This window comes from Lonchura striata, chromosome 11 (genome assembly GCF_046129695.1).
Source record: "Lonchura striata isolate bLonStr1 chromosome 11, bLonStr1.mat, whole genome shotgun sequence".
NCBI classification, from domain to species: domain Eukaryota; kingdom Metazoa; phylum Chordata; class Aves; order Passeriformes; family Estrildidae; genus Lonchura; species Lonchura striata.
The window spans coordinates 14,918,292-14,928,331 of NC_134613.1; the positions used below are offsets into that span (position 1 = coordinate 14,918,292).

Sequence of the window (10,040 nt, forward strand, 5' to 3'; positions counted from 1 at the left end):
CATCCCCGTGAACTTGTCTGCCCCTCTGAGCTCCATCAGCTGCCAAGCCTGGCCAGCCCTGCTCGGGGCTGTGGGATGGGCCCCTACCCTGCCAGCCATGCCACCCTCCTGTCCCTCTCTGCTCCCTGGCAGCAAAGAGGAAATGCTCTCCATTCCCCTTCCAAACTCAGATGGGTGCTACTAATTTGTATTTAACTTACAAGCTGGTGCTTCCATACTGCAGAGGATTTGAATGTTTTAGACTGGATATGGACAAAAGAAATGAGACCAAACTGAGATTAAATATCCAACTGTAAAAGAAAATTGAGTATGAATAAAATTTAGTGCTAGAAAATTCTGCAAGTACCTTCTTTATATTTTGCAACTCTCTTAACAATAGGTAATCCATGGTAGCACTGATTCACACATCCCCACTTGTAGAATTACTTGACATCTAAAAAGCATCTCAGTTGGAGTTGAGACAGCACGATGATCATGATGAGTTTGATATGTAAGAGCTTGGCTACTCCACTTTCAAGCAGTTCCACAGAACTACACTTAAAGTGCCTGAATATTCCTCCCACTTTTTATCTTCTTCTTCTTCTTCTTTTTTTTTCTCTTCCAACTTGTACAGTATCTACATCTAGGAAATGACATAACCTGTGCACCAGATGTGCTGTGTTAAACTTCTGCCTGCCCCCCAGCCCCAGCATGTGTGCCCCATGGGGTCTAACCCCCCTCCACCCCAAATGAGGAACATATGGAGCACCATGAATGGCAGTAACAAGACTTCTCTTTGAACTACATTCCTCCTATCAAAGGGTCCTCTGTCTTGCCTTCTTCTTCTCCATTCCTCTGGGTAATCACAAGGAAAGAACTGAACATTTGGAAAAGCCTCCTGGGGACAAATTCATTGCTAGTGTAACTCTGCTGAAGTTAATGGTGTTGCACCTTGGATTAAAATGGCACCATAATATTAAAAACCAGAGACAGCATACTACCCTGTAATTACTGTCTAAGAGAGAAAAAAAATAATAAAAATGATTCATTCTTATAGACCCCAAAGGGCATATCTAGCCTAGTCAGTTTAAAAGGTGAAAATAAAAGAAGGGAGTTGGAATGTAGTGATTTTAAATTTGTATATATGTTTATAAATATGGATAAATGACAGTCAGATTTTAAGAGCAATATGCTAGAAATATAATTTAATGTGACTGTAATTTTCAAAAGACAGATGACAGAAGTAGCTCTTAGGAAAATCAAAGGCCTTCTTTCATACTGGTATAAATTAGGAAGCAAGCACTGTTGTAAACTTAATGCAAAGGAATTGGGCCCCCGCAGCACCAAAATTGTTATTCTGTAACACAATCAAGCACCAAGAGTCGCATTTTCCCCTTTTTTAAAAAAGGACAATGTTATTTTTTTGGCCAGTTAACATTTAAAGGTCATTGTTACGGGAAGGAAACATTTCTTGTATTAAGTTTAGTGAAGTCGTTAGAAATGTGCAGTCTGTTCCTTTATGGACTTCACTTTACAACACCATATGGAGGTGTGTGAAAGACACTCTGAAGCTCAGTGATACTGTACAGTATAACAGCAAAGGCAAAACAGAGATTTGACAGAAGAGTTGCATTCAGAGGCATTTATCAGCAGCAGCTGTTGTAGTTCTGTCTTTCTTGTTATTTAAGTGAGGTTCATCTAGGCAATAATCCTTTCCAGACAAGGGAATAAAATCCCATGACAAGAACTCATCTTCTGAGCACAGGAGATCCTAGAGAAAGAGCACAACCCCCAATATTTCTGCAGACTGGCTAAGCAGCATCTCTGCTCACCTATCTCCCAGTGCAATGAAGGATCGAGCAAACACCTGGCGCTCGTTATTGCTCAGATGTCCCCTGGTGGTGTGACAGCCTCTGGTGCCCACAGAAACACAGCTTTCCTTTACGGGTAATCAATAACAAGGCTGCCACGCATGCCCTTTGTACCTGCTGGAGCCAGGACACACAGTGTTGCTCTCCCTAGCTGTGCCAGACATCACCATTTCCTAGAATAAATTACCTGGGGAAATCAGGTTTCCTTGTACAAACAAACCAGGCTTTCAGTTACACAGTAACTGAGACACTCAAAAATAACGGGGGGAGAGGAAAATTGGCTGATAGGAAAACACTGAGGAGTTTCAGCAAGCTGAGAAAAAAAATCAGGGTTTTGAACACAAATTTTCACCAAAATATTTTCTGAAATGTTACTTTGTTATTAAAAATCCCCAGCAGGATCCATAACCATCTATGGAGGTTTTGCTGCTTATTTATAGACAAATATTCCCCCAGTCAGACAGGCCCAATTACAAGTGATGTTAGTTGATTTCTCAAAGTTGATATTAACACTAGAAAAAATGAATCCCTCCTGTTTAAAGATATAGAAATGCCCCCCTGCAAAAAATTTTCTCCTTTTCCCTTGCTGCTGAGATACACATGCTGACTTTTCATTAAAAATGTCACAGCTGTCAAGCTCTACTGAGACAGAGCAATGAACACAGTCTTAAAGATAAGAGAAAATTGCAAAATATATAAGATTTTAAACAAATAAAATTTGAACGATGTTTTCCTTTTGCTCCTTGGTATAGGCTGGTTATCCTGTAGAGCAGACCTACCTCTTTACCTGAGAACTGTCTGTAATAAGAAGGGCTAGAAATTAACTTTCAAATGAAAGTTGAGTATAAAGAAAATACAGGAGTCCAGAAGTGGGGGATTTAGGTAAAATATCAAATAAAAAGTCTTGTGACAGAACAGCAAGAGTTATCAAGGCAAAATAGCTAAAAAACCCCCTGTCATTTTCCATTGTTTCAAGGCAAACAAGACATTGCTAGTTTTAGCACATACTCCTTTGTTCAGCCAGGAAGATCCATTCTACAAAAGCTTAATTAATTTCCAATAGGCTACAAGGAAAAAGTCTTAGTTTAAAATTTAGAAGATAAGACTTTGTCTAACAGCACATTATTTAACATTATGAAATCTACAGGAAAAAGCAAATCCTTTGAGGCTTTATCACACTGCAGTAGACTTCAGAAATGCTGATTATGAGATCGTGTTCACACAAAAACAACACATTAATTATCCAGAGAGCCTTGAAGTGAGCAGAAAGATGGCAAGAGTGGATTATCAATTTCTCTGTCTTGACAACACTTGGAGCTTGACCTTTTAAGCACTCAGGCACCTAGTCTGTAGGTATGCGCTATGTGAGGCATTTAGTGGGTGTTGAAAGTTCTACTTGGTGACAATACTCATTTCTGAGTGCCTTTATTCCTTTAAAAATCATCTGTCACTTCAGGTTTTTTATATGCTGTTTGAATTTCAGAATAACATCTATGAGAAATCTTAGGATATTGCTTGGATCATGATCTCCTTCTTGATATAACCCAAAGCAGCCATAGAGACTTATGACAAAAAAGAACTAAAGCAAAAGTATAATGTATAAATATATATTATATATAATTGTGTGTCACAGTTCCCTGCAAGTGTTTTTCTATGCAAAATGTGCTGATGAGAGCACCTTTCCAATACTGTAATTTGTGAAATATACTGTTTATAGGATTACAAGGGGTCCATGCCTTCAACAGAACTTATATTTATGCCTAAATTATGTACATGTATGGATGACTTGAATATATAATTAAAGGTTTAATATTAAGTTTGATCTTTTAATTAGAAATGTCACCCATGAAACAGTAGACTAGAACCTCAAAAATAAAGAAGCGTGTACCTTTTATTAAGAATCATCTTCTTAACTTTATGCATGAAATCCTCTGTAGACACACCTGAAACTGCAATATCCAGCGATGAAAATGAAACATGTCTGGAGAAGAAATAAAACCCTACTTACTTCTGCCTATTTCAAAGAGGCAGTCAGTGGGAGAGGGATTATAAGGGAAAAAACTTAAGTGAAAAGATATTCTTTTTCAGCCTCAATGACAATTTGTTTGGTTTAGAACTAGCTGTCCAAGCTAAGGTGTTTGCATTATTCTATTCGGATTGAGGTCATCGTCTCCTGTTCTGCAAGTGACAATACACACCTGCTGTAGATCTCACAGGAGAGCGGATTTTAATTATTGCTGTTTATATCAAACAAAGGACACTTATTCATTCTAATATTTTTGGAGAGTTGGATACTGCTATTGCTGTTGCTGGGGTATTTTGTTTCAAGTGATCTACCTGATTATTACTCTATGCTTTGCTAGTACCCACGAGCATCAGAATCTCTATCAGAGCTTGTCAAAAAACATTGTTTTCTGAAAGCGCTCTTAAAAAAACCAAAACATTTCTTGTACACAGCACAAGAGATTGTGTTAAGATCATTGGCTTAAGTGTTGTGGAAATTAGTCAGCACTGCAAAGACATCGGCGCGGTGGGAAGAAGGCAAACTGGGGACCATGGACACCGATACCATTTCTGCTGCGGGAGGGTCCTGATGCCACCAGCCCCAACCTCATCCGTATTAGAGGTGACAAGCCTGAAGTTCTGAGGCTCACACGTAACCTCATCTGTATGAAGGGTCACAAGGCTGACCGCTATATCTGCAGCACTGGGCGGCAGCGTAAATGTGTTGCTGGAGCAGGGGCCAGCACTGAATTATTTTGGTTTAATTCGGAGTTATTTGTCTGCCAAAAAGCTTCACGTCATCTCACCTTCCTCACGTAGCAGTCAACACACCCCGAAGCTTTTTTATACCAGAAATACACTTAAGTGGCATTATAGACAGCCACTGACGCCATGCTGACTTAACCTTTTGAATTTGCACCTTTCGGTTAAACCCCGAACATTTCAGGTGTCACCTCCGGAACACCCGCGCGGCAGCGCAGGACAGCTCAGCACTGCTCCTGCCAGCGCGTTCGCATCCAGCGCGAACCGGGGGGATCGCTGGTTCCACCCCTGCCCGCTCCGCTGCCCCGGTGTGCCGTGCCCCCCGGTGTGCCGTGCCCCCCGGTGTGCCCCGGCCCGGCCCGGTGTGCCCCCCCAGCCCCGTTGTGCCGTGTCCCCACCGGTGTGCCCCGTCCCGCCCCGGTGCCCTCTGTCCCGCCCCGCTGTCCCCCGTCCCGCCCCGGTGCCCTCTGTCCCGCCCCGGTGTGCCCCGTCCCGCCCCGGTGCCCTCTGTCCCGCCCCGGTGCCCTCTGTCCCGCCCCGGTGTGCCCCGTCCCGCCCCGGTGCCCTCTGTCCCGCCCCGGTGCCCTCTGTCCCGCCCCGGTGTGCCCCGTCCCGCCCCGGTGCCCTCTGTCCCGCCCCGGTGTGCCCCGTCCCGCCCCGGAAGAGGCGGGATCGCGGCGGCTGCGGCGGCTGAGGCGCGGTGAGGGGCGGTGAGGGGCGGTGAGGGGAAGGGGGCGGCTGTGCAGGAGGAGGGAGCGGGAGCGGCCCCGGCTCCCTCAGTTCTGTCGGGCCCGCTCTGAGGGGCGGGGGCTCGGCGGCGCCCCCCGGGGCAGCCACCCCCTCCGGCGCTCTCTGCTTGGCCTTGGGTGCAGGAGGGTGCCGGGTGTCCCCGGCACGGCCCCCCGGGATGGATGTGATGTAAACTGTTGTTTATGGAGGGGAGCACCTCCAGCTGCCCAGGAGAAGCTGTGGCGGCGGGTCCCAGGGCAGTGCTACCCCCGCCGCCCTCACCTCGACTGCCATAGACTGGAGGAGGGAAGTTCCTTAGAGATAGCCCGCAGTAAAACCTAACGAGGTTAGCTGCTGGCAGAGGAAAGGAGATATTCCTGCAGGGATAGCTCCTGCCGCTGCCTCGGGGAGGTGTGCTGTGCCGCTGGCGGGGAAGGCTGCCCGGGCTCTGGGGCCGCAGACACCGTGTCTGAGGGTGCCGCAGGAACACCCCACCCCGAGCCCGAGCGGGCAGAGTATACACCCAGACTGCTCTATGTTTTATATATTTTAGCTATTGGGGTCCTGCCAGCAAATCTCTGGGAGACAGCAGAAGAGTTTATTCTGGGAGTCCACAACCAGATACTGTAAATGCTCTAAATTATGTAGGGCTTGTTAAAACAGTGGGCTTAGAGCCTTTCTGATTCGCTATTAAGAGCGTATTTTGCTGATGGACAGTGCCAGGTAACACCAACACGTGAATGGCAAATGCATGTATACAAAAATAAGGAAACTAAGGCCTTAAACACAAATCCTATCAGACAGGCATATTATGAGGTAATTTAAGATCCTCTTAAGAGCTGACCTTTCCCTGAATCAAGTTATTAACATGCAAATTACTGTGAATAAATCTGATTATTTTGCCTGTCTTGATGATTATGTGTATCTATAGGCTTTGCATGATATTCTACCTCAGCAAACTTTTGAAGCTGATTGTAGGAATTGTTTTCCTGTCACAAGCCAGCGTCAGGAGTAGATGGAGAGCATGTTCTGAAGTGCTTTTTCCTGTGAGGTATCTATGTTGTCTTCCCAAAACCCAACAGCTGTGTTAATCTGAGTGTAACTTGTCCTTCATTTTCGCTACATGGATTTTGGTAGCTATTACAGTGAGACTCTTCTTACATTGCTAAAGCCACTTTTGTTGTGTTCATGTTTAAAGTTTTCACAATGACTTCCTTGGCTGACACGCCTCCAAATTATGAAATGATGTTTGCTCATCGATTCACATCGGATGATGAAGAATATCAAGAATATCTAAAACGTCCTGCCGATCCCCCTCCTATAGTTGAAGAATGGAGAAACAGATCTGGTGGCAACCAGAGAAACAGAGATCGGTACTGGTTTTTCTTTTTAACTGTGGTCATTTCACAAATACAGTTAAACAATAATTGATTTCAGAAGTATAGGAGTCTGTTCTGTTCATTGAAGTATTTCCTTGTCACTCTGTAGGTAGCTATGTTTAAGAGGGAATATAGTAATCTCTGAAAAGTAATGATGTTTTACATTTTCTCTGTATTGACTGGCAAAGTTTTTGCATTGTGTATAAAAGAACTAAATTATTTGCTTTTTAGTAAAGAATGAACTGGAACCACTGAACCCTGGGGTTTGTTATTGCTCAGCCCAAAACATTTTTCAGAGGGGAAGGATGAGACTTCTGCAAAACTAAGCAGCCTATCTTATGCTGGATGATAACTGGCAGGAAGATGTGCAAAGGAACAAGTTCCTAGTGTAATTTTCTGTTACTAGCTGTCCAGAAAGCATTTCATTTGTAAGCTAAATATTTGCTGTATTTTTCAAGATTAGTCTGTAATTCTTTTATTCAGTAGAAGTGACTGTAAAATCAATCATCCAATCTGCCTGGCAAGTACAGTGTTACCTGCCAAAGCAAAATACTTTGAATTATTTCTTCAAGATGTAATTGCAGCTTTTTACTGAATTTTGGACAGATTTTTGAGTGACTGAAAAACAACAATTACAGCATATAGTACATTTGAGAATACTAACATCAGCCTTTAATATAAAGTAGTTAAACTCAGTCCAGCCAACAACAGGGAAAAATTCCTTAGCTAAATATCTAAATAGGATTTGTGCCTTGTCTGAAGAAAAGGAGAACAACATTGTAACTTTTTCTCACCTTTGGAGCTTGTCATTAAGTAAAACACAGAATCACAGATTAAAAACAGGTGATAGTTTAAGATGTTCTTAAAAACTTGGTTCTTTGAACTGATGAACTCTTACACCTACACTGTGGTCACAAAGTGAACTTTTTGCAAATGTTGTCTGTCTGCACCACACCATTTGCAAACAAAATGACTATGAGGCAGCTCAAGCCTTGATAGGAATTGAGATAGGGCTGGAAGACAAAAATTGAGACTGAACAATGTCTAAATTCCACTGATAAAGTAGCATGTTTCAGCAGTAGTATGTGTTTTAGAGCATATTCAAATTCCAGGACTTAGTGCTGTCAGGTGGCTGTAACTGTACTGAGCCTGCTTTGCCAAAGCTTTCAACCTTGGAGCTGCTGGATGGAACCTTGCTTTGATGCTCTACAGATGTACCTTGGGGTTGAATTTTAGATTTATGGTCTATCTGAGTCTCTTTTAAAACTTCCAGCAGGGGAATACTTTGTGTTAGGAAACAGACTGTCCAAATGTGTTGGGTGAGAAATTAATGAGTGATCTCAGATGACTGTAGGTATGTTTTCATGAGTTTGTCATATAAATATTTAAGTGTATTAACAGTTACATGACAATTTTCATGAAAACTGCCAAATGTAAGAGTTCATTATAATTATTTTTTTAAACCTTGATATTATTGATGTCAGACTTTGATCTATCTTCTCATTGCAGGTTTCAAGATGGCAGATATTTTAGAGGGGACAGATACAACTGGCAAGGTGAATACAGATCTAATCAGAGGCCAGACAGAGGCTGGGGTAACAACTACCAGCAGCACAGACAAGGACAATCCTACTCATCCCACTACGGACAATACGGCTACAACTCCTACAACCCAGGGCCTCGTTACCATCCCTACTGATATCCTTGTGGCTTGAAAATCCAGTGATGCTGTGTAACAAACTCAGATTTTAGTTTTCTTATTTTTTCCACTGTTTTATAGATAACTGAAGATTCAGTGTTACAGTGCAGTGCTGTTTTTCTGTAGTGTGAAATGAAAAAGGGAGCTCCTTTTATGAATAGTAAAAGCATATTACATGGGGTTTGTTTAGAGTCTGTAGATTTTAGATTAAATTTTTAACTCCTTATTTTGTCTGAGTATTGTGCATGTATTTTCTTCTATCACTGAGATTTCTCTGTTGCATTTTAGAAACCAAAACAGGTGAGGGAAGGACAGGATAGCTGTGGTTTGTATGCAGCCTGTAGCAGTGGCACATTGCCTTAAGATAGCTCTTTTTGAAACTAACTTACTGTGTCTTTCTGTGGAGAGAATTTTTTAGTTTGGCTTTTAACAGTGAGAAGCTCAGTTTGGTTTCAGATGCCTTAAAATTGAGAAGAGAGATCCTTTACTGAAATGTTTTATGGGGTCAGCATAGTGTCTGTTGACTCAATGGCTTCAATGCAGTTGCAGTATTCCTCTTAAAACATGGTCTAAAAGTTGGATAAAAAAATAAGTTAAATATCTATCTTCTTGTAGCAGTTCAGTGATACAGAAATTTTAAATGAGAAATAATATGAAACTTAGATTAATCTGTGTCATCTTCAAAGAAATTTGGTGTGTGTGTAATAAATTTTCGAACTTCCATTTCGGCAAAGCTGTAAAACTTCGATGCTATTGTGGTTTGTATTAAATACTTTGTGCATGTTATAGAAAAAAAGAACTATGATCAGTACTGGTCTGTACTTTTTTCTGTATGGGAAAATGTCATAAGCAGTGCAAAGTGTTACTCAGTTCTTAGAATTTAAGATTTACGGGGTTTTTTAAGTATTCACACAATAAAAGTATAGTTCACATGTAAGGATGTTTCTGAGTATTTCTGAAACCTACTTCTGAGACATTCAGGATTGCAACGTTGTCTCCTCAGCCAACAGCGGAACGAGGAGCTGGACCACAGCTAAGTGCTAATACTGGCCAGCTGTGGGCTTAAGCTAGAAGAATGGCCTACTCAGCTGCAGTCGGAAGGATGAGACACATTGTGATTAATTAGAAGTCTGGAGTGTTAATCCACTATCCCCATTTTGCTCTAAGAGGGTCAGAGTTCCCTGTTTTGCCATTTACATGATCAGCTAATTTGTATCAAGGGAACAGCGCCTGTCTTTGTACTTGACATTTTCTTCAGCTGCTGTGAAGAAACAGGGCCCCATCCCTGCTGACTGCTGTAAAAGTCATGGCATTATGTGATAAGGAGTGCAAATTAGTGCATCTTGATTAAAAGACAAAGTACAGAAGTCAAAAGCAGAGTCCCCCAGCTCATCAGATGCTTTTAAGAACTAAAGGGTGTGTTTACATAGAAACAGTCACTGTATGTAGCTTTTACATAGGCTGTGGTACACAATTGTCTTCACCTACCTGCTAAGTATTTGTTTTCTGCTTTTCATATAATACTGTTAGCTCTGATACAGGTTTTATTATCCTACTCCATGAAGTATTTGCCTCAAATTCAGTTAGAAGTCTCTTCAAAAGAGGTTTTTCCTCTAA

At 42.1% G+C, this 10,040-nt stretch overlaps 1 protein-coding gene across 2 annotated transcripts; it reads left to right on the top strand.

Moving 5' to 3' along the window:
* Positions 1-5,266: 5,266 nt before the first annotated feature.
* RAMAC (RNA guanine-7 methyltransferase activating subunit) lies at positions 5,267-8,649 on the top strand. 2 transcript variants are annotated; one of them, XM_021537378.2, is made up of 3 exons: positions 5,267-5,316; positions 6,544-6,718; positions 8,234-8,649. In XM_021537378.2, exons 2-3 carry the CDS (start codon positions 6,552-6,554, stop codon positions 8,421-8,423), a joined length of 357 nt encoding a protein of 118 aa, XP_021393053.1. In that variant the 5' UTR covers positions 5,267-5,316; positions 6,544-6,551; the 3' UTR covers positions 8,424-8,649. The 2 variants fall into 2 exon arrangements, with proteins under 2 accessions (XP_021393053.1, XP_031361662.1); XM_031505802.2 differs by lacking the exon at positions 5,267-5,316 and having other exon boundaries at positions 6,534-6,718.
* The last annotated feature ends 1,391 nt before the right edge of the window (positions 8,650-10,040 follow it).